The 23,387-nt window shown below is 50.2% G+C and overlaps 9 protein-coding genes across 9 annotated transcripts; 4 read left to right on the forward strand and 5 right to left on the reverse strand.

Moving 5' to 3' along the window:
• Positions 1-188: 188 nt before the first annotated feature.
• On the forward strand, positions 189-1,829 carry MAA_08170 (glycosyltransferase family 90 protein; the record flags this gene model as incomplete). Its single annotated transcript, XM_007826168.1, has 1 exon — positions 189-1,829. The coding sequence occupies one exon, from the start codon at positions 189-191 to the stop codon at positions 1,827-1,829; it is 1,641 nt and encodes a 546-aa protein (XP_007824359.1).
• Positions 1,830-2,287: 458 nt separating this feature from the next.
• MAA_08169 (Thioredoxin-like protein) lies at positions 2,288-2,935 on the reverse strand (the record flags this gene model as incomplete). The annotated part of the gene is made up of 1 exon (XM_007826167.1): positions 2,288-2,935. One exon carries the CDS (start codon positions 2,933-2,935, stop codon positions 2,288-2,290), a length of 648 nt encoding a protein of 215 aa, XP_007824358.1.
• A 592-nt stretch (positions 2,936-3,527) lies between these two features.
• MAA_08168 (Peptidase S8, subtilisin-related protein) lies at positions 3,528-4,804 on the reverse strand (the record flags this gene model as incomplete). The annotated part of the gene is made up of 4 exons (XM_007826166.2): positions 3,528-3,722; positions 3,774-4,283; positions 4,332-4,517; positions 4,568-4,804. The coding sequence occupies 4 exons, from the start codon at positions 4,802-4,804 to the stop codon at positions 3,528-3,530; spliced, it is 1,128 nt and encodes a 375-aa protein (XP_007824357.2).
• Positions 4,805-9,468: 4,664 nt separating this feature from the next.
• On the reverse strand, positions 9,469-10,536 carry MAA_08167 (uncharacterized protein; the record flags this gene model as incomplete). The annotated part of the gene is made up of 1 exon (XM_007826165.1): positions 9,469-10,536. The coding sequence occupies one exon, from the start codon at positions 10,534-10,536 to the stop codon at positions 9,469-9,471; it is 1,068 nt and encodes a 355-aa protein (XP_007824356.1).
• An 883-nt stretch (positions 10,537-11,419) lies between these two features.
• On the forward strand, positions 11,420-12,406 carry MAA_08166 (phosphotransferase enzyme family protein; the record flags this gene model as incomplete). Its single annotated transcript, XM_007826164.2, has 2 exons — positions 11,420-11,924; positions 11,994-12,406. 2 exons carry the CDS (start codon positions 11,420-11,422, stop codon positions 12,404-12,406), a joined length of 918 nt encoding a protein of 305 aa, XP_007824355.2.
• Positions 12,407-13,223: 817 nt separating this feature from the next.
• Positions 13,224-14,609, reverse strand: MAA_08165 (prolyl aminopeptidase (secreted protein); the record flags this gene model as incomplete). Its single annotated transcript, XM_007826163.1, has 1 exon — positions 13,224-14,609. The coding sequence occupies one exon, from the start codon at positions 14,607-14,609 to the stop codon at positions 13,224-13,226; it is 1,386 nt and encodes a 461-aa protein (XP_007824354.1).
• Positions 14,610-15,725: 1,116 nt separating this feature from the next.
• On the forward strand, positions 15,726-16,880 carry MAA_08164 (Fungal transcriptional regulatory protein; the record flags this gene model as incomplete). The annotated part of the gene is made up of 1 exon (XM_007826162.1): positions 15,726-16,880. The coding sequence occupies one exon, from the start codon at positions 15,726-15,728 to the stop codon at positions 16,878-16,880; it is 1,155 nt and encodes a 384-aa protein (XP_007824353.1).
• Positions 16,881-18,222: 1,342 nt separating this feature from the next.
• MAA_11316 (uncharacterized protein) lies at positions 18,223-18,675 on the reverse strand (the record flags this gene model as incomplete). The annotated part of the gene is made up of 1 exon (XM_011413304.1): positions 18,223-18,675. One exon carries the CDS (start codon positions 18,673-18,675, stop codon positions 18,223-18,225), a length of 453 nt encoding a protein of 150 aa, XP_011411606.1.
• A 2,851-nt stretch (positions 18,676-21,526) lies between these two features.
• Positions 21,527-23,384, forward strand: MAA_08163 (Zinc/iron permease; the record flags this gene model as incomplete). Its single annotated transcript, XM_007826161.1, has 4 exons — positions 21,527-21,794; positions 21,856-22,920; positions 22,973-23,072; positions 23,126-23,384. The coding sequence occupies 4 exons, from the start codon at positions 21,527-21,529 to the stop codon at positions 23,382-23,384; spliced, it is 1,692 nt and encodes a 563-aa protein (XP_007824352.1).
• Between the last annotated feature and the right edge of the window lie 3 nt (positions 23,385-23,387).

The following is a 23,387-nucleotide window of genomic DNA, read 5'->3' on the forward strand; positions in this document are numbered from 1 at the left end:
AAGCAGTCTTTATAAACGTCGTTTGATTAATCCCCGTAACCTGACAAGGATCTCGGCATGAATCCCTTGATATTAGACAAGAGTCCGAGTGCCAGGATTCACTATTAAAATATGTGTAATACTAATACTGGTCCTTCTTTTGCGCAACCGCTCGTCTTTTCCCTCGTTTGCTAATTCGCAGCCACAACATGGTCCTTGCCTATCTATCCAGGCCAGCCTTCTCCATCAAGCGCTTGAAAACTGTTGTCGCCATTGCGGCTACTCTCGTCATATTCACCTTTATATACAAGTCAGGCTACTCGAGCTTCAGCCCACGATATGCTTCCAAACAAGCTCTATTGATTGGGCAGAAATGCCCACCAGACATTGCCAACGACGATACTCCGACCGGATTTCTCTGTCGCATACGACAAGCACAAGAAAAGGCGCAAGCTCGACTCAAGAACCAGTCGTCAAACGTAGGAGAAGCGGTTGCCGAATACAGACGTCGATACCGAAGAAGTCCTCCCAAGGGTTTCGAAGAATGGGTGGCATTTGCTCTGGACCACGACTCCAAGATCATCGACGACTTCGACCAGATTGATCGAGACCTGGAGCCTTACCGCACGCCAGAAGCGCGGCAAGCTTTTCTCCGCTTGAAAGAACAAAGTGAGGACTGTCCTCGCACGACGCGCATCACGATTCAAAATGGAACCATGTCCATGTCTGCACCGTACATATATGAAGGGGCATGGAGAGGACTCATTCAGCCGTTTCTCCATGCACTGCCCGACAGCCTTTTTTTCCTAAGCACCATCGATGAGCCGAGAATCCTGGACTCGTCCAAGCCGCCATCCCCAGTGGCACAGTTCAATGAACGTTCCGGGGAGTCAATTGAAGATTTGGTACTGGACTCGTGTGCGCATCGTGCGCCGCAGTCGGCTGGCACCCACGCAAGATACAACGACGTTTGTCAGTCCTCTCGTCCGGCAGACCTCCACGCTCTCATCGCATCTCCGAGCACATTCTCGTATACGCACACCCTCGTCCCTATTCTGAGCTTTGGCCGCATGTCTGCCTTTCGAGATATCTTGGTCCCGTGCCCGTGTTACACGGGGCACCCCGTTGTGCAGCAAGAGCCGATGGCCTTTTCGGAAAAGAAGCCTATGATTTACTGGCGCGGGTCTACTACCGGAGGCAAAGCTACTCGATTCACGTGGAAGACCGGCCATAGGGAGCGCTTTGTCGCGTTTATTCAGTCGCTTCAGAATACGGCCAGGGTTCTTCAGACGGGCCAATTCTTCGGACTGCAAGTGGATAAACTAGACAGGCAACAAATTGCACTATTCAAGGATGTGTTTGACATTCATTTCGGCAGTTATATCCAATGTGACGAGGAGTCTTGTAAGGACATGGAGCGCGTCCTGGGGCCGTCGGATGTTGAGCCAGAAGACACGTCTTCCCACTATCAGTACCTGTACGACATAGACGGGAACAGCATGAGCACCAGGTTCTACCGTCTTCTGTCTAGGCAGGCCGTGGTGTTCAAGCAGACCTGGTTCGAGGAATGGCACGATGACCGTCTTGTCCCGTGGGCCCATTACATTCCTGTCACCATGACGATGGAGGAACTCCCTGCGCTGGTCAATTTCCTGGTCAATGACCCAACTGGACAGGTGTTGTCCGCTGAGATTGCTCATGCTGGATCGACTTGGTCGCGACAAGTTGTACGGGAGATTGACATGTCCATTTACTTGTATCGTTTAATGCTAGAAATGGCAAGTTTATTTGACGTGGATCATCTTGAACAGGAAGCTACAGGTGGGCGGGAATTTGATGAAAAGATATAAATGACGCAAGTCAATTAAATATTGTAAATAGATGAAAAGTTATGATGACTAAAGAGAAAAACTTACATAAACATGTGTTTTATATTCTGGCTGTGTAATTCTGGTTGACTTTCCAAGAAGATCCGAATAATGACCCATTTGGACAAAGTGGCTCGCTTTTCTACGGCCCTTTGTCTTTTGTGAAGGGTAGGAAACTACGTGTAGAGTCTTTTTACGTGACATACCCGCGACACCAAGAACCGAGGTTTGATTTCCCGACATATGACACATCCTTTCAATCCATCACATGAGTAAGTAGCACCTTTACACATTCCATCAACAAGACAGTTGTCTGCGTGGTTCATTTGGCGCCACAGACGGAAGAGCAATATACAAACCCAATCAAGAACTGCATCCCAATCTTCTCATAATGCTTGTATTCCGACTCCAAATAACATACCTACCTATGTACATCTCGCTCAAACAACATTCTTAGACAGCCACTCTTTCCACTGGTCCAAAGTCCACCCAGAGCTGGTATCCTGCACGACCCCGTCAAACACCACCGTCGGGGTGACATGGACCCCGACCAACCTGTTCATCTTGGTAACAACCTTGAGGTCGTTAGTGACTTGGTTCCCGCTGTTCAGCGAGCCATTTTCGGCGGGCTTGTCGGAAATCTCGAGCAGCCGGTAGACCTGGGCCTCGTCGACGCCGACCTTGCCAGCAATCTTTGCCAGCCGCTTATACGTGGCGTTTCGCGTCTCGCCGACCACGTTGGCGTCGAAAAAGTCCTTTTGCTCCTCGAACAGCTGGCTGCTAAAGGCCCAGAACTTGTCCGGGGCGAGCCGCAGCACCGCGAGCCCCGCCTCGTGCATCAGCGTCGACGAGGGGTGCCACGGCTGGACTTGCTGGCGGAAGATGAGGGTCAGGTTGGAGGCCCAGGACTTGTTGTCGCGGATGGCGGGGATGACGTCGTTGCTGAGTGTGCGGAAGAGCTTGGCCGAGAAGGGGCAGCAGTAGTCGACGTACAGCTCGAACGTGTGCTTGGAATGGGGGGCGGACGAAGTCGATGCCGAGGCGGCGAATTCGAGCTTGTGGCCGGCGAATTTGGGGGGGACAGCCATGGTGGTTGATGAAGAAATGTGTTTGGTTGGATGAGGTCAGCTTGAGAGCGAATTGAGGGTTGGGCGGGTGTTTTTGTTGGGACAGGACGAGTAAGGTGGTGCCGAGGTGAGGAAGAAGTGACGTTTGCGGAGAGGGGCAGCTTGGAGATTGATCAATGCTGGCTCACCGTCATCTCAACCAACAAGGCGCCGCTGAGCTCGCGCCATCACCCATGTAACCACCCTTGAGCTCCCTGCGCCATTTATCCGCATGGATTATGGAGCAGTTGACTGACGACATTAAGGTTCCAACCTTGATGTCGGCAGTTGTAACTTGTGGGCCAAGCGATCGGCAATGTCGAATTCAGAAACAACGGACTTGATTCCTCGGAAGATGGTTACCGACTGCAAACAACTATACGCACACGATGTAGGCTGGATACGCAGAAATCAAGGACAATATCCGTACATCAAATTTCACAAGCTCATATATCTTCAATATTCCGTCAACTTTCAAGCGAAATTTCCAAACGACATGACATGAGCATCAACCACGCCCGCGGCCCAACAACCATGGTCTTGATCAGCAAATGTATGCTACCAGATGCCGCACCTATCCAGAGGGGTTGCCATTAAAAGCCAAAAGATTCAGTGTCCCCGATGGCACATTCGTCAACACACCTTTGGTAGCCAATTCCTGCAATCTCTTGCACAACTTCTCCCCACCAGGGAAACCTTCAAGCGCAGCAATATAAGCCCCCAGCCCGGTGATATGTGCAGCCGACATGGACGACCCCGAAAGAGTATTCTGCATCCCTCGCGTCAGTCACCGACAACAGACAGCAGAGAAGCAACTTACCGACGCGCCATTCAGCCAAGTGGACAAGATACTCACACCCGGCGCAAAAATATCAACCACAGGCCCGTAATTGGAATAACTAGCACGCTCATCCTTCTCCGTACTAGCACCCACCGTACAAACAGTTGGCTCAGACGCAGGAGACGTGTTCTTGGCGTCGGTACCCGAACCGCCCGCCGCCACCGAGACAAACACGCCAGAGGCAACAAGAGAAGCGGCAGCTTTGTTCACCGCCGCAGAGTAACCCCCTCCCAAGCTCATATTGGCCATTGCTCCCTTGGGGCATCCGCGCGTCTTGGCGTCTTTGGCAACAAAGTCCATTGCGGCAATGACGTTGGATGTCGTGCCTGAGCCTTGGTCGTCGAGACACTTGACGCCGTAGAGTTTCGTCTTCTTGGCCACGCCGTAGATGACGCTGCCTATAACGCCGGCGAGGTGAGTGCCATGGCCGTTGCCGTCGGTGGCTGTGTTAACGAACGACTTGATGTTTTGGGCGCGGCCGCCGAATTGCTGCGGAATTTAGTATGTGATGGTGCGGAAGGGGGAAGACGAGCTTACGGGGTGCGTGGCATCGATGCCAGTGTCAATAATGTATGAGCATGTTCCTTCGCCGGCGCTGTCGTCGTATATGTACGATGTCGAACCTCGCTGGCGGTGAGAGATGCGGGCTAGATTCCAGGGAGCGTTTTTCTGCTCTACGAAACCGTTTATGGTGAAAGTAGCATCTTGTTCGATGAATTCGACCTGCGTGTGTTAGGAGCGGCGACTTTACCTTGTGACTAGAGTGAACATACGTCAGGATGGCGTCTTAGATTGCGAATCGCAACGGAATCGAGGGTTGCCGAAAAACCTTTGAACACAGCGTCGTAGACGTGGTGGCTGTCGTCAGTGAAGGAGGCCAGGGTACTGTCGAAGCTGGTTGAGGAGATGCCGTCCTTGAACTTGACAATGTAACTGCCGGGAACGCTGTCTTTCGATTTAAATAATGGTGCCAAGTTGTCTTGTCCGATGTTGGCATCTACTGCCGCCATGGAAAGCAGGCTGAATAGTATGAAGCCGCGCATTTCTCCTCAACAAGAACCTGGGGTTAAAAGTGAGCTATTGCAAGAGTCTATTCCGAGGCTGAGTTGGACTCTTCCTGGCGGCAGCAGCTCGTTGTTATCAATCAGGTAGCCGTTACACAATGTGAGAGGGCACTCGTTAGTTCCATCGCAAAGCAACCTCGGTCACCAACAAGATGAGTCGTCTCGTACTAAAAATACAAAGCCGCTGATGCTGCGTTATCGACCTTCCTATTTCTACACCAACCCGAGCGGGGTGGGTTACAATCGACCTACCGAGTCTTCTAATACCTTGGCTGGTCTTTGCATACTCCGTGAGCAGAGGAGGGAAATAGTTGCAGCAGCTGAAGTAAGCCTGCAGAAGATGGTTACCTCTGGCGCACCCTCGGCGCTTTCGTGGTATAGTGGAACAAATCATGCCTTCCGGTAATGGTTCAGCTTTGGTGATAGTTTAGCCTTGGTAATACTAGTTTAGCTCTGAGAATAGCTTAGCCCTGAGTAATAGTTCAGCTCCTTCGGCGGCTACCATCCTGCCATGGCGTGTCTTTGTCTTAGAAATGGCATCCCTACCTAGGTAGTTTAGTCAGTCAGTGGTAGAAGCTTCGGTATTCTAGACTACCGAGTGCCAACCCGTCAACTCTGTAGCCACCCATGAGTCTGACATAGACATTGTGCAAGATACTGACCTCTTTGAAGACCTGCTGAATCCAAGCAAATGATCGAATAATGGTATGTCACACGGTTACACGACGATTACGATCGTGGAACCTGTCGTACGGACAAATACCATGACCATCCTAATAGCCGATCCCGACTGCAACACCATAAAGGATGCATCGTCACGGCACACAAGGTGGTCGGGAGATAGGTAGGGGGATACAGGTTAGAAACCTGGGGCAGCTATGACATAAGTGCTCCATTCATCTAGGTCGGGTTACACATATACGGGACATAATGTATATGGGTGAACTGTAAGGACCTAGATGAAAAGAAACCAAAGAACGTAAAAATCTAAAGACAATTATTAGCTGAATTGGAAGCTATTCACAAGGCATCTTTGAGCTCTTGTCACAGAATCTAGGGCAGAAGGCTCGCACCACTCCTGGTATAAATAAAGCTCATTGGTCAACGGCCTTGAGAAAAACCAAGGACATTTCATACCAAATCAGATGAACTGATTCATTGCCCCAAGTCCTCACTGAGTCCTTGTCACATAATGCAAGTTCAAACCGCAAGTCGACATCTAGTTTTCAGCTTCGTAGAGACGTATGGCTCGGAACACTTGCGGTAGATGGCTCGGAAGACGCTTCGGAGAACGGGTTCGTGAAACATGTCTCTTCATGGCTGCGTTGAGAGGCTTTGTGCCTAGTTTTGTCATATTAGCTTTGCGAGTTGCTTCTATGCAGTGAATGTCCAAGGGGGGGATTGGGGTTATGAAGTTTCGTGCTGGTAGGCTCGTTGAGTAAAGTCTGAACGATGCCGGATGTGGAGGGTGATTTTACTCCTGCTCTCTAGGAAAACTCCATGAGGTCGTGAGGGGTGCAGATGGGCCTTAATGAGAAATAATAAAATGGAGCGGCTCCAAATTCAGTAAAACTCCACGAGAAGAGGCTATCATGGTGCAGAGCCTTTCTTGCAGACGCAAGGATTGTTTTCCCTTACCTTTCCCTTCAGTCAGACTTCTGCTGGCAAGTCGCAACTTTTTGTAAACGGATTACGGTTGATTTCAAGCTGTATTAGAGACTTTGTATGCCCTCGCTTGAAGCTGTTTGAGGAGAAAGGCATGGGGCCGAGGATGTGAGACATTTCTAGTTCGGCAATAGAACAGGCTGGAGTTTTCGAGAGGTGGTCAGAGCGATATCAAATTCACTTTTCCCGAGCACGCGTACATCCACGTGAGTCGCTGCTACAATACGTCCATGTCTCTTGAAAACCAATTACAGCAACAACCAACAAAGGTTGTAGCATTACAACCTCAAATACATTCACGTGAACACTCTTCAGATCCCGCTTACCAGGCCTTCACAATTCTACCCCTTCCATATCATCCATGTTAGAACTGTTCAAATTCTAAGTGGAACCGAAAAAAGTGAGCGACAGATTACGTGGATGTCTCAGGCACACCCCGCTTTAGTTTAGCTAAAGCCTTTTTGCCCTCTACGTGAAAAGAAATTAGTTTGGCACTTGTAAGGTCGAATGCCAACCCATCCACACAGCCATTTGTTCAGAATCTGTTTATATTACGCTCACTTCCGAACGCACTCTATAGACTCTTTTACACCTTTTACTCATCTCAAGTCATTCAGTTAATCTTTCACGTTTACTTACCTTTAAATCAACATCGCCCGCAGTTTAATCTGCATTTTCAATCCTGCGGCACAACCATGGATATCAGCAGGTTTCTCCCAAACGAAGTCATAGGCATCATCGCCGATCACCTCGTGTCAGAGGTCGACTTATTCCACCTCGGTCAGACCAATCGCCTATTTAGCCAAATTGCCATCCCTCGCTTATATCGACTAGCAGCAAAGAAACCCCAAGGAATCCTTCACATGGCTTCACTACAAGGACAAGTCGATATTCTCCGCAGAGCGGCTTAGAGTGGCGTCTCTGTGGACGGATTTTCGCTAGCCTTTAATGCCGTTCGTAGAAACCATATTGGGGTCTTGGACTTTATCGCGCAAAGTCGCGGCGAGGAGCCGTTCAACGCTAGACAATTGTCAATATTAGCCAGGGCATCATGTTTTTATACAACCATCCATTTTAACATATTGAGGCATCTGCTCAATGATTTCGGCGCCTCCCTCGACCCGCAACAACTTAGGGAATGCTTACGAAATGCTATTCACACTCGAAACATCGAATGTGTGCAACTATTGTTAGATAAAGGCGCGGATCCTTCCTCGGTAACGGATGGCCGAACGCCTTTGGAATTAGCTGTGACGAGGGGCAATTTAGACATTATCAATATGCTGCTGGAACATGGCGCAAATATGCACAATCCAAGCGACGGCGGCCTTACCCTACTACATATAGCAGCACAATATGGGTACGTTGACGTTTTGAAAGTATTGCTCAATCGTGGCTTCGACCCCCCTGTTACAACAGCTGGTGTACGAACTCCTCTCCAGCTTGCAATTTGTAATGAAAGAATAGCCGCCGCATGCTTCCTCATCCAGAAGACAACGAATCATGGAGCTAGCATGCAAACCTTCCTTAGTGCGATGCATCACGGCGCGGCAGTTACACTAGCTGTATTGCACCTTAAAGCGGGTGTAGCGAGAGACGGGTTGATCAATACTCGGGATCGCGTTGGCCGAACGGTGCTATTCATGGCAGCAAGACAAGGATTGAAGCCCAGGATAGTTCAGGAATTCGTAAATCGCGGGGCAGACCCTCGCATAGCCGACCACTTCGGTACAACACCCATCTTCGCCGCTGCCAGAAATGGGCATATCGACGTAGTCAGACAACTACTAGTCATTGAACCAGGACTAATTGAGTCTACGGACAACCTGTACGGGGGCCATAGTCTCTTGTACTGGGCCCAACGTTCCGGCAATCGCCAGCTTGTTGATCTTTTAAGGGAGGCTCTTCGGCGGGCTGGCCTCGAGGATCCCAAAGACGTATTAGGACAATCTTATATAAGAGAGGATGCTCATGGGCGGCAATGGAAGCGTGCTTGCGACGTCTGCGCCCGCCGATTACCCGTGGGAGACATAATGAAATGCGAGGTTTGCTGTGGCGGCCATTTCTTCATGTGTCCCGAATGCTACTGCCACGGAAAATGCCTTGATGAAACCCATCAGGTAGACGATTGGACTCATTGCCGAGCATGTGGTGATCGTGCGAATTGCGGGTGCAACTGGGTGTCTAATGTTGAGTAATACACTCACGTTAATTCTTACAAAAACCAAGCTATCACTGGCGGACCTACTTTATGGCCTGCAGAGTGGTTGGAGAATATACTTCTAGGGACGGCCCAAACAGCGCATGGCTTATTTGCGATTACTACATTATCTTGGTACGTAAAGATCCCCAACTACAAGCCGCCGTAGCCTCAAATTCGTGACAACCACTCGCTAACTACTCCAAGACTAGACAGTTGCGACATAATATTCAACGACAGACATACCTCAGTACGAGCTTTCCCAATCATTGCTTCGAGAATTTCATACGGTTTATAGATCAAGACAGACGGCGGCGGGTGCGAGTGAGATGATGGACATTCTGGCGGGTGGTGTGCTGGTCTCGGCCATCAAGTATAGGAAACCGGCGACGAATGAAAGGACATTGGTGGACAGGCTTGCGAGTTTCATTCTGAGTGTTTTTCTTTTAGGGTCAGTTTATATTGGCTAGTAAGCCCGACCGCAGTTCATTGGTAACGAGAGAGATGAGGTACTGGTATGAAGAAAGTGGAAGATTGCCACCGGAAGTGAGGAGACGAATGCCCAGTTGCGATCGATGAGATTCGTCTGGCCCAAATCTCGGGGTATGGGAGATTCAATATTGCTACGTTCACCGTTGACGCCTTTCACACGTCACCGCATACAGAAGAAGTTGCTAGATTCAGACACTGTGCTTAATGACAAGTTTCAGATTGCGCATGATGCTTCAACTCGTATCATTCCTGTCTACAAGGGAATTTCCCGTAGCCCCAAAAAGGGAATGACACCCGTGACAGGCAAACAATTCACATACTCAAACCTGGCCTCGCCCTTCTTGAGAATCGACACCTCATGCCAGGTTCTAAACTTGCGCTCGTCTCCAAACTTTTTGGCATGTCTAATAGCACCAGTGTAAATGGCCAGATGGGAAGGGTGGCTTTTCGCCCAGTCCTCTAGATTTCGCAAATTACAAAAGAAGCCCGCGCCACATGTCTCTTTCAGCACCCTGTCCGATCCATCCGTGTTGCGGAGGTAGCGCAGTCCCATGGCTCCGCTGACGTCGCGGTTGTCCCAGAGATACTGAAGCCCCTTGTCCAAGGTTGGCTCGAGATTGTCTTCGTACGAGGCGGTTTCTTCGGGACCGCAGGTTTCCCAGTATTGTCCGGAGCGAATGTGGACCATGTTGTTGAAGTTGGTGCCGACGAGGCGTTTCCCAGTGGGATCCTGAACGAATTCGGGCTTGGCATCGAGCGCATCTTCCTTCTCAAAGAGATCGTGGGCAGAGTCGGGAATGCGGTCTCGCGCTGCGCCCCAGTATGCTGTCAAGTCATGTTTCTCTGTGGTAGTGCCTGGTAGCTTGGCTATGCCGGGCAAGTAGTCCAAGCCAGTGTAATTGGTTTCCAATCGTGATACCGGAGTTGCGAAGCTCTCGCTCCAAAGCCCGATGGCCGACGGCTCACTTATGGACAAGGTTGAGTAAATAGACGGCAAGTTGAGACGTTGTAAGCCCTCTTTCCCACGGGCCTCGTTGTCCCAGTAGCATGCCCATACTCTGGAATCTCGGGTGTCGTCCCCGTTGATGACACCAAAGCTCTCAAAGGCCTGGGGCTTGAAGGCGCTCGGCTCATCTAACCAGCTTTGTATGTCTTTCACCGCCTTGTCCACCGCTGCCTTGGGAGCGCCGAGGGGCTGGATGCCAATATATGCTGTGAAGACACGACTAATATTATCGCCCCAAACCAATTGCCACCTGGGGATGGGAGGCTTGTGGTTTGGCGGTTGTCGGAGGGGATATGTTCTTGCTGGACATGCCATTGTTTGAAGACTCCTTAAGAACGCGCGTGGCATATTCAACCGCTACTTGGCCCGGACAATGGCGATTGTATAATAGTTGGCGCGGGTAGTTGCACATTTGTAATGGTGGCGGGGTTAGAGCCGAAGCCACGTCCAGCTGACGAGAAGAGGGTGTGTGTGCATGCGAAGGGCGCCGGAAGAGCAAAAAACGACTATCAACATCTGTAACAAGTCATTTACTAGGGGACCATGAACTGGCACGGTTATAACCCCCGGACACGATGATCCAGACCACGGCGTGAGAGGGCGTGGTAATCGAACATGGTATCCTCATTCAAGACAAAAAGCCTTTGGGCCGTCTTGAAAGATGTTACTCCCGCCATGAATGCTCTCCATTGGCTGTAAGCCACCATGTCAGACGGTAATGCCAATTGGCCGATTCCGATTAGTCCATGCTGGCGCTTTGCAGCGGTGCCGAGGGTCGACGGAAAAGACGGGTATAGCGGGATCGGGTGTCGCTTGTGAAGGCATAAATTCATCTAATACCCGGTCAGTCATAAAAAAGACACCTTGTTGAGACGAATGATTGGCGATTCCACAAGTTTTCGCCATATGAACAGAAATGATGTCAGTAGGAGTCACCTTTTTTGTTCGGCAAACAAACGCCCTCGCCTTTTTGAATCGCCATCTGTATCACGTGGGATATTTGAGTCCACCTGGCCAAAATGAACTTGCAACATTTGGATCTTCAACTTGACTGATTGAGGCAATAGAACATCGCCAATGACCACATGGGCTGATTTCTATTTTGTGCATCTTCAAAGCCCGGGAGCCTCTTTATTATGTCAGTCTCTTATCAAAGTATTTTCCATTGATGAGCTTGGTAATCCCCCCATCACAAAAAATGCATTCGGATGATGAAAACATGATTACTTCGCCAAGAACGCCTTCTAACAACACCGCGCCCCTCATACCAATGAAGATCTTCCCCGAATCTAGCTTTTTCAAGGAACGACGCGCACCAGCACTGCCATCTCCAGACGAAATCCGGGGCATGAACGCGGAGTCGGACGATTTGTGGGACGCAAATTTCTACCGCGCACCGCCTGTCAGGATCCCGTCTCTGCAACTACTGGTCAAGTACGGCGCCGATGTAAAAGTGAATGAAGCGTTAACCCAAGTCTGGGTGCGCGAACAGTTACTCGGCAAAGTACCCGTTCCTGAAGTGTTTGGATGGATTGAAGACAAGCGACAGACATTTATTTACATGTCCCTTATTGAGGGCGACACCCTTCAAAACCGATGGAAAGATCTAGAAGAGAGCGAAAGAATAACCGTCTGCCAGGAACTCAGGGAAATGGTACAAGCATGGAGAGGATTGAAGCACGACGAGGATGGCCCCTATATCGGTAAGCAAGTACCATCAAAACATAGATGTCCAAGAAAAACTAGCGCGAGACTTTAATCTACATTCATAGGAGGCCTACACAAGCAGCCGCTAAACGAAATATTTCTTTCTGATCATTCAGACCTAGCGGGACCATTCCAAGGAGCAGATGCAACCCAACGCTTTCACCATGGCTGTGGGATTGACATTCGCGGCGGGGTACCCGTTGTGTTTACACATGATGATCTCCTCGCAGTCAATATCCTGTTATCGCCGGGTCTGAATCCAAAAGTAGCAGCGATTATTGACTGGGCTCAGTCGGGGTGGTATCCCTTTTACTGGGAGTATTGCAAAGCGCGATGGCCGACAGTACATTCTGAAAAGTTCGACGAAGCTACCCAAGACGAATGGAGGGCAAAATATCTCCCAATGATCATTGATCCCGTAGATGAGCCGATGTATTATCATCCGTGGCTGTACTTCGTCTTGTCCAAAGGTATCTAGAGTCCTGAAAGGGGCGAAGGACGTGTTTCCAAGGTCCCATAACGATGGTCAATACACCATTTAAGACGTGTCGCTTTCATAGAGTTCGTTAATCCATGTTTCCGGGTTGGCTTAGTTTTCCGATATTCTAAAGACCTCAAGGTCCGCGATACCGATACCGTCGAGGCGGAGATTGGGATACCCTGGCCGCAAAGGTCACCGGCTATATCTGGAGTTGACTCCCCCCTTCCGCATCTATCGGTGGTAGCCTTATGGATAGGTTGCCGGGTTTTTCTTAGTGCCGCCGGTTCGGGGCTTTGGTTCTAGGTATTTGTCTTCAATCTTCAAAGGCCGACGGGTCGGGTTGAAGCCTCGTTCTCTTGCTTCCTTGATGATGCGTCGAACAGACGTCTGAGAGACATCAAATAATTGGGTTAGTCGTAATGCTGAATAGTCGCATTCGGCGTAGAGGGCTAGCATAGCAGCTTTTGTTGCTACGTTAATTTCGGGCATTTTGAAAGCTTCGGAAATAGGCTCCAAAGGGCTTCAAGTTCGAGCGGCAGAGGGCCCCGCAAATCGAGGGTTTCTAGGGAGGTTTAGAAAAAAGGGTTGGCCATTAACGGGCAGGCCCCGTTTCGAGAGATTTCAGGTTGAACATGAAACAGCATCACGTGCAGGGTCCAGCCTGCGCCAATAGCGTGCCTTGGGGGCATCTCTAGCTTACAGAATCAACGCACTCTTTTCATCCATGTTCCGCTGTGACGTTGAACAAGACACACGCACAAGACTGGACACTACTGCTAAGCTATGTGGTTTGTATAGATGCATCTACTTTAACCTATGCATCGGCGTCCTCAGGCTTTTCAGGAGGAGCAATTACATGAGCTGCATCAAACGGCACCCTCTGCAGGCCCGTGCAATTTCCAGACGTCGCCTCGCCGTTGAACCGGGCATCCACCCAAGCCAACCACTCTGATGCTGCAGCAACAATCACGCCCGAGTGATCCAGCTCTGTGTACTCTCTCAGATGAACTTCGCTTTGGTCCTGGCAGGCCTGCTGCCATGACTCATGGGCCACCTGCGCAACGACGGCGGTGTCGTTGAGTCCCTGCACCAGCAAGAGAGGAGCCGAGGTGCGTCCTCCCGACGCCGGCGCCATCTTGTCCTGCCAACTCTGCAGCAGCTGCAAATCCGTCTCGAAGCCCTTCTCATCAAGGACCTGCTCCCGCGTCAAGCCTACGCTGATGGCCCCCTGTGCGATCAAACAGGGCTGCGAGGCATCGGCAATGGCCATCCGCTGCCGCTGAACTTGGCCCAGCATGGTGAAGTTGTACGAGGGGGAGAAGCGCTGAAGCGCCTTGGCCACGAGTGTGAGATAGCCGGATTTGAGGATGAAGTCGGTATGGTTTCGAAGCATGTCTGCAATCTTGAGGGCCGGGGCCAGAGAAACAGTCCCGAGGTACTTGGAGTCGTCCTTGACAAAACGACTTTCTGCCAACTTCCACACCGCGCCACCACCCTCGGAGTGGCCAACCGCCATCCACTCCTGGGTGAAGATGTTGCCCATGGCTTTCCTTGCTGCCACTACGGAATAGACAATATCGTTGGCCTGCACGGGGAAACTGCAGTACTTGTGCTCCGTCTGGTTGTTCCCCAGACCGGCGTAATCCGTGGCCACGACGGCGTACCCTCTCTGAAGAAGTAGCTGCCAGCTATCGTAGTCGTATAGCGCCGGGCCGTTGGATGGAGCGCACCCTGGGTAGACGCCGCTCGTGCCGTGAGCATAGGCGACGAGGGGAAACTGATAGGACGAGGATGAGTTTGACGCCTTGGACTTGAGCGATGCCGGCGCAAATGGCAGTGCGATGAAACCCGTGGCAGGCACGGTACTATTGTCGAGATCCACAGACGTGTACTGTATGCGGTATACCGTGGTGCCTTGTTTGACCTGTTCACCCAGCATCTTGGGGTCCATGGCCTGCATCTTGAGCACGTCTCCGGGCTTGGATCCAGAAAAATTGCTTGCCGTTGCGAACCAGTCAAAGTCAAAGTTCTGGCCGAAGAGTCCCAGATCTATCGCATTGACTTTAGCCAGCGTTGCTTGGCATTTCTCGTCGCAGCCATTTTGCACGGCAAATTCAGGCGTAATGTTGAAGTTGGAGCCTTGTAAACAAGTAGCTTGGCCAATGATGGCAGCATGTAAAACCCAGTTGCCAATCCTCATTATCGTGGTAAACGCTTGGTGGGTGTTTGTAAAGAATGTTGTAAAGAGAATATAACGAGCCGGCTAGCACAGTCACTCCCTGGATGTACTCAAATCGTGAGACTTTTATTTAAAACCTGCTCCTCCCGTCTTCTTATACTCGAAAACTAACAAGTCCACCGGCCTGTGTTGTCCGGGGTTGGTTCAGTTGGGCTTCCGGGAAAGCAGGTCATCTCGGCTAGTAACCTCCGGCTGCTAGCAGGCCAAGAACCTTCCGGCCGCCAAGAACCCTCCGGCCGCCAGTAACCCTCCGGCCGCTAGTAGGCCATACTGCGACATTTCAGGAGAATCCGGCCGGTCAATGTGTCACACATATAGTCGAGGGCCAAGATCACGTGACCTGGGGCAGAGACTCTCATAAGTCTCATCAACGACGACTTGTATAAATAATGAATAGACGTCTTTGGTCCCTGAGGCCTTGAGGGAAACCAAGGGCCTCTACTACCAAAGACTCTGAATTGGGTTACTACCCCGAGCCCTGGAAACATGTGGAGGTTGTGGGGATTGAGAGCTGTTAGTCGTCAACCTTGAAAAGAAGCCTGGTACCAGTGGGTCAAGGAACATCCCGAAATTGAAGTGTCCGGTCTAACCATCCTAGCAGGGGCTTTGTATAAGCTATTCAGGTTTCATATGCGTAATACATAGGTCCAAGGTGGATGCATGGCGAATCTTCGCCGGTGATGCCGTTGTGGCAACCCTTTTTTTACTTTTACATCTAGGATCGTGACATTATTCCTTGTCCATGCCTTTCCATCACAAAACCCTCTGCGAAACTTCCGCGTGCTTATAATGATCCACGTGTCGCTCGTGCCGCGATCTTGCGATCGATGCTACACCAGCAAGGAGCGCTGCATCTGGGCTCCCGGCTCCCTCACATGCGAACGATGCGCTCGCGTCGGCCACGCCTGCCGGTCGAAAAGGCCCATCAAGAGAGTCGGTCGCCCGCCAGGAGGCTATCTCTCCTCATCAATGAAGCGAACCAGGCTTGGTACACAGAAGAGCGACATGTCAGCCAAAAGAAATAAAAATACGGCAACAACAGTGACGACGACGACGACGACAACGCTCGCTCCCACAATGGTGGAAGGTTCAATTGGGCAGACCTTGTTATCGACGATCGAGGGTCTTGGTCAGCCGGAGCTCGATCTTCTGAATCGGACGATTCACCAAGACGACTTCACCGAGCAATTTGTAATCGGCCCGAGTTTCTACCATGGGCATCGCCAGAAGCTTGTATTCCACCTGTTATCTTCGCGACGAATTGTCTTGGACGCGTACCTGGCATTCGCCCTGTCCTGCGGCGACCAGGCCCAAGTCAATACAAGCTACAAGAAGGCCGCCTCGGCACTCTTCACCCTTCGCTCGATCCAAATCAAGGACCATCTCGACATCACATCGTGTCTCATGCTGGGCTGGCAATTACTACACTTTGTTTTCCAGCTTGGGGGTAGAGAAATTCTTCAAGTGTGCAGCCAAACCCTGAGTCTTCTGAAACCGCATTACGCTGCTGGAAAGCACTTTGAAACGTCACACCTGTCATTTTTAACGAGTATTGTTCTCACCGAGACTGCAGAATGTCTCATGATGACGAAATTGCCGACTCTAAAGCTCCATCACGCCGAAGCATCGAGTCAAATTGATGGCTGCGTGGGTCTATGTACTGGCTTTTTGCTCCATTTATATGATCTCGCCGCGATAAATGTTGATATGCAAAACAGGAGCAGACAGGGACAATGCAAGGCAAAAGGGCTACCGGATTTGCGGACTAAACTGGAAGGTGTGCGGCTGGAGATTCGGGACTGGAAACCGCAACTTCAGACAAAAATCTTCACCAAGTTCACTGCCTTGGAGGTCGCGCATATGCTTTGCCAACATCAAATCATGCAGACGGCTGCCCTGCTTATTATCCACCGTCTCCAACATCGGTTTGGAAAGGAGGACGGCACAGCCTCCGCCCTGGCTTGTACGATATTGAGTCAGATTGACTTGACTGTTCATGTCACGGGAAAGTCTCCGTTATGCGTCGACTTGCCACTGATAGTGGCCTGTTTGGAGGTCGAAGACGATTCTGCCAGGGAACAACGGCTCCGAAGTCTGTCGGCCATCGGAAGACATTCTGCAGTCTTTTGCGACCGCATCAAGAGTATGGTTATGCAAGTTTGGACTGCGCGGCGGCAAGGCCGGATTGTGTTTTGGCACGATATAGGCCATCTTCTCTCTCGCTTCTTGTGAGGTGCAACGGCCAAGGAAACGCCAACCCCCGGCCTAAAGTCTGCAAAACGTGTGGAAGCTATAAAAATATAGTAGCATTTGTCTCAACTGTCTACGAAGTAGTGCCGCGGCGATATGTGGATTCAGCACGAGTAAAGGGATCAACTGACTGAGGCTGGTTGAACTTTTTCCGTGCGAATGCTATAGGGGTGCCGGTATGTTGTCAGATAACTCGTATTATAGACTGCTGGGAAGTTTGGCATCGGTTATTTTTATTATATTATCCGCGCGACTGCCTTCTTCACACTCCTAAACTGCATCGTGCCGGGGCTGGGATTGATGTCGGTCACCGTCCAAAGGGGTTTTGAGAGATACTACTTTACATTACATATAGTAGGTGGGAGTTCAACCTGACATATACCAAATCTGCACCCCAGTCGCTAATCTGGAGCGATAACAGCGACGTACCTTGATTGCGCTGCTGTCTCTGGACGGCTGGGCTTGCGCTACGATTCCCAAACCTAGGGTCGTCTTTTGGGTATACGCCGATAATAAATGAACCTTTACGCATTACTATTATACAATTGCCCGAAAACTTGACATCAAGGTAGATCTTCGCAGTGCAGATAGACTGTTAGCAGTGCGAGATACGATCGAGAGTCTATTGAACTGATTGCTCATGCTCGATAACGCCGACGATCTCACTTTATGCAGCGAGTCATTGATTCCCTTGTCGATCGTGACTGTTGCTTCCACCGCCGTCTTGGGCGGCGGAGCCAGCAGCCTGCGAATAGCCCCAAATAGTAGCTGAAACAAACCTCGCGTGAGGAGGCCTCAACACCAATTCAGGCGCGCGTTATCCATAGCTAGATGAGAAAAAAACATGCATCAATCAACCAGTTACAAGTACCCCAAATCCCGTGATAATTATCACTCGAATAGAAGCCTTCCGCTTCCAACAGTAACTTAACCAGCATAATTATACTGTACCCGCAATTATAAACCCTGAGTGACTGTAGATCTTTCGAGAATACTTAGTGGTAATATCATTGAGCATATCACACGCGCTATCCTAAGCTATCTCAACTCGACCTTTGCCATGTGCGTCGTATCAACACCCAAGCTTCTGAATTCACTGACCAAAACTCGAAATCAGCCCGTCCCTAGCCTAATAGCAGCACACTCCATACTCGATACCCTGGGCTTTTCCCGAATAAATGTCCTCCTCATAGACAACGTGCACTTGTCCCGTCATTTGCTTGTCCTGAGTGTCTTGCTGGTCCTATTTGGTAATCTATCCCGCGTGATGGGTTCAAGAATCAGCGTGGTATATGTGCGTCATGGCTCGGCTCCAAATGTCATTTTATCGGGGATCCATCCCTCCATTAAAGGCAACACGCTGGAATTCATCGGGTCCAGCTCCAGGGATAGTCCCAACTCTATGTTCGGTAGCAAGATCAAGAATTTGCTTAGCCAGAATCCTAGCTGTATCTTCAGCCTTGGGTAAGGGATCCATCTTTGCTAACAAGGTTAGCGCCATGCCGGCGACGAGAGGTGATGCGAAAGAAGTGCCATCTCTGGCTGTAACGCCGCTCCTTCCATTGAGGACGGTAATGTTTTCACCAGGAGCATATATATCGACGAGAGGACCAAAATTAGAGTCATGCGCCTTGTCCCAATTCTCTGACAATGAACCGACGGTTATGTGAGGACTGGAAATAGCCATTGGATAGGGAAGCAAGTCCTTGGATACTTCTAGTCCGCTATTTCCCGCTGCGAAGAATATAAGGACACCCTTATTCCACGCATCGACCATGAGAGTCTGTAAACGTTGTATCATATTAAGTCCATCCGCTGTTCTAATTAGCTGTTTGTTTATTTTGTTTAACAGATAAAATGGAATGCTGACTTACGTCCTTTTCTCGAAGTTGTACTCGTGACTGTTTCTGTTGTCTTAATTTTCTAGGTGAGTTGGAATCTCATTGTTCGCTGCAAAGAGCAGTCGTTATTATTGAGAACAACGCTAGTAGAGCGATGAGGTGTTTATAAACAGCCATGGTATAATAAGAAGTATGTAAGTCTGTTAGTTTGAGGAAGAATCGATTGGTGAGGAGCAAGTTTATTGAGTGAGCTTCTGCCAGCTTCTTATAGCTTCTCCGACTAACATCGTAGCGGCTAATTCCTTGTCTTGGTCCGTGGTCCAAGTTTTTTTTTTTTTTGCCGAAGGATGTCCTCCTGAGTCAAGAAAAACCGGTTTTCAAATCTCTAACATGGATATCCCATCTTAAAACAGCTCAGGATTAGCATATGTATTAAGCCCCGTGGGAGCTGGTCGGTCTGGGTGGGAGTAGGACACGATCACGGACCTCAGTCACCTCATATCACCTTGCATGATGATAGACGCGTCAATCACATCACATAATAAAGGCTGCTAAAGTTACACTGCACAGTCGATAATCGACTAAATGAAGCTGCGTGCATAAAGTGGCGTTCAACGATGACTAGGAGCACTAAATAGAGTTGTTACGGACGCCAGGCTCCGGATATCACCTCCCTAATGTGGTAATACACGTCATGGTAATACACGTCATCTATTCACGATTCCAGTAGATGGTGGTAGATAAGCATACCAATATCGCACCCTGTTACAAAAAAACTTCCATGCCACTCAAAAGCAAGCGCAAGATTCAATGACGAGCATGGTTTAGGGTTTGAGCATGCTGCCATATTACGTACGTGTTCTCTCAAGGGTACATGCATGACAATTGCCGCGCAATTGCCGAAGTAAAGAAATGTGAATGCCTACTTGAATTCCCTTTTTAGCATCTTAAAACGTTAGAGCAGTTGCTTTGTACCATCTGACACACACTCTACGCGCAGTCACGTAGCTTGGTAGCTTACCAGGTGTTCGCCATGAATATTTTCTACGCGCAAATCGCGTATTCGCATCAAGTTCTGAGGAAGAACAAACTCGAAACGTTGTGTAGGGACTTATCTAAGGGAAGCCAGGGAGCTGTACATTAGGAGCTGAACAGCCACATCCCACACGGGAGCCGCGGGCAATTATAATTATGCCTTGAAAGATCGCCATCTATAACTTGAGAAAGTGTGTGAATACGGCTAGTCTTGTAGGTATAGCTCGTGAGGTATTAATAGCTTCCGAAAGCAGAGCTCGTAGCCAAGCTCCCGATAGTGCTCTGCCATTGACTCCATGCCGAGTCACGGCGTTCACCGAAGCTTAAACCTGGATCCTGAGACAATCCTCCAACAACGACCTCAATGCGACATTTGGATTATTATGAGTCTGGTCAAGTTCTCTGCTGCTCTCAGAAAGAGTCAAGTCGATAACCCCCCCAATTTTAACGAAATAATACCTTGCCCTTCATGTTTGCCCTCTGCGTTGATGACGCTGCAGGTTGTGTAGACTCTGATGCTGATACTTGTCGCTATGCTTTATGAGTGTTGAAACTCTCGAGACACTTGTTATTAACATGAGAATAGCAGCAATATCTTGGATAGAAAGTGTCAATGTAGGATTAATAACTCTCTCGCCACCACGGACCACAGATATGGCCTATAACACGAATCTCGTAGGGATTTCGTCCCATCATGTGGATCCTCCTCCTTGGCCGGCCAACCGAACAAACTTACGATCGGGTCGGGTAGAACATATGCTCGGCTCGGGTAGCAAGTAGTGACGCCTTGCGACGTGGGTCATTGTTGTATAAAAATTGGGACCAGAAACTACTTGACATGTATGTACTTGAAACCAGACCTCCTGTCCATGGCTGCCCCTGTGACGCCCCTGGTTGCTGCTGGACCACCGCCCCCGGCCACCCCTGTTTATCCTGTGAGGTGGTGTAATATGGCTGGACTCCGACCGTCTCCCCACCGCCATGTATATGAAATCGTGGCAGGCCGCGATCATAAGCGCTTGCTATTTTGTACCAGACGGAGTACGTAGATACCGAATAGCGTACGGCACTTGCTAGTCAGTTCGTCTCGTACCTATGGAGTAGCAAGTCGTCAGCTGTCACGCCGTCTCTGTTCCCTCTGTTAGGTGCGCGGTGTGACTCCTGACTATTACCTGGTCTGTGCATGTGGCCAGCCCACGGGCTTCAGCTTGTAGCTTCAGCGGCGCCGATTAGTTACTTTTACCACAAGCAGTCATTCAAAGGGGGGCGCAGACTTTTAGCACCAGCTTACTGTACCTACATATGTACCGTAAATAAGCTTACCACAACCACCAGACCTCGACCATCTCCCGTCTCCAGCTTCCCGTCTTCAACTTGGGTGATTTGACACAAGTCAAAGGCGTGCGGCTGGCGCTATGCCTCGTTGAATCAATTCTCCATACAACATACCACCCCTTGCAGCTGTCATAGATCGCAGGCCAATTAGCCTGGCAACAAGCTTATGTTCAAGCACTTGAGGCGCTGCGCCTTTGCCATCAGCCCCCCACTCCGCCTCCAAGCCGCCATGTCGCTTGCGATTCGCAATTCGGGTCTTCACGGACGCTGTGGGGTCCAAAACGAGTCTTGGCATGGCCATTGAGGTTCGGCCATTGCCTTTGGCTTTTCCCTTGATCCTCCTCTTTTTTATATCCCACAAGATCAATCTCGACCCCCAAGACAACTGTGAAACGGACGTCCAGGTGCTTGCCCAATATGATCTGTCTCAACAGAGCTGACGAGGGCAGCTTTCGCCACCTCACCTACAATCAGAGCCCGCCTGCTCTTGCAGCGAACCAAACTACTCGCCAGGATCTGAATGGCATCTCGAATCTGCGCGAGTATGTTGCAGCCAGCCAAGACGATGCGTCTGGGGGAGGGACCGGTGGAATGCTAGGCGAAACCCCATTGACCGACAAGTTGCGCCGCGAAGGGGAGCCACGTCTTCTGGCGCGGGTGCCGGACGCAAGACGATGGGTTGGTGGTATGTATCGAACCGCCTCTTGGTGCTCCTCTCCCAGTACTGATTCGACTTGCCTACTTAGGTTCGTTCTTGCGTTTTAAGGCGGTCGCTGGCTTCAATGGCCAGAATCGCCTCGTCTGGGTACACTCCGCGTGGTGCCTGGACCGCCTTTGGAGCTGGTTGACCTGGATTTTATCCGTTCTCTTCTTCTCTTATATGATTTCTAGTTTGCGCATGTCGACTTACTGGGCCGGAAATGAGAAGCTTCTGTCCAATATCGAATCGACTGCAACCAATTCGTCTTCCCTTGCCGATGCTTTTGAAATGCCGGAGCCTTCATTCCGCCAGGAACTTCATGGCCTCAAGAAGCGATCTTCTTGCGCATCAGGTGGCGTTGACAAGGACCAGTACAATACCGGGCTTCATGTCGCGGCACTCTTCATCATCTGGTTCGTCTCGACATTGGGGTGCGCATTTCCCATTATGGCTGCCAAGTTTCCCGGTTTGCGAATTCCACGCCGTTTCTTCTTTGCTGTGCGCCACTTCGGAACCGGAGTTTTGATTGCAACCGCCTTTGTGCATTTGCTTCCCACGGCCTTTGTGTCCCTCGGGAATCCTTGCCTTGGGACCTTCTGGACCGAAGACTATAATGCAATGCCCGGGGCTATTGCTCTTGCTGCAATTTTCCTCGTCACCATTATTGAAATGGTGTTTCATCCGTCCAGACACGTCCCGCCCGCCGATATTGTTGCCAAACCGCGGGCCAAAGAGCAGGAAGAACTCGAGACTACTGATTCGGATGGCCACCCAATCCGTGATATGGGACCTCTTCGTGGCCGATCTAGCAGCGTGGCGCAGGGTCTCTCTCAGCTGAATCAAGCTGCCATGTCCGAAGAGATTTCGGCCAAGGGGCCTGCTGCTGATTCTGCAATTGCCAAATCAGTGTCCAACGATTGTCACGATGCCACGGAACAGGGCGAAGGCGAACAGACCGTCTTGACACCGGAGCAGAAGCGTAGGAAAGACCGATTGCAGTGTATCCTACTCGAAATGGGCATTCTATTCCACAGTGTTTTTATTGGCATGGCTTTGAGTGTCAGTATCGGGAACGACTTCATCGTCTTGTTGATTGCCATCGTTTTTCATCGTAAGTTGAACACCAGCGCATGCCTTGTAAAAATATACTAATGCTGTATTAGAAACCTTTGAAGGTCTGGCACTTGGCTCAAGAATCTCTGTTATTGAATGGGGTGACAAGACATGGCAGCCGTGGCTCATGGCATTGGCATACGGTTTCACGTACGTACACCACCACATTACTCCTTCGTAATATATTTAACAAATGACAATAGGACACCGATCGGTCAGGCCATTGGCCTTGCTACGCATATGCTCTACAGCCCCGATTCCGAAGTCGGTCTCATCCTCGTTGGAGTCATGAATGCCATTTCTGCCGGTCTGCTTACGTTTGCATCCCTTGTCGAGCTCCTTTCTGAAGATTTTCTGAGCGACGAGAGCTGGCGTCACCTCCGAGGGAAGAATCGCATAATCGCCTGCCTGCTGGTCTTCTTTGGTGCCTTTGGCATGAGTCTGGTTGGCGCCTGGGCTTAAGTG

This window comes from Metarhizium robertsii, assembly GCF_000187425.2.
Source record: "Metarhizium robertsii ARSEF 23 chromosome Unknown MAA_Scf_6, whole genome shotgun sequence".
NCBI lineage: Eukaryota > Fungi > Ascomycota > Sordariomycetes > Hypocreales > Clavicipitaceae > Metarhizium > Metarhizium robertsii.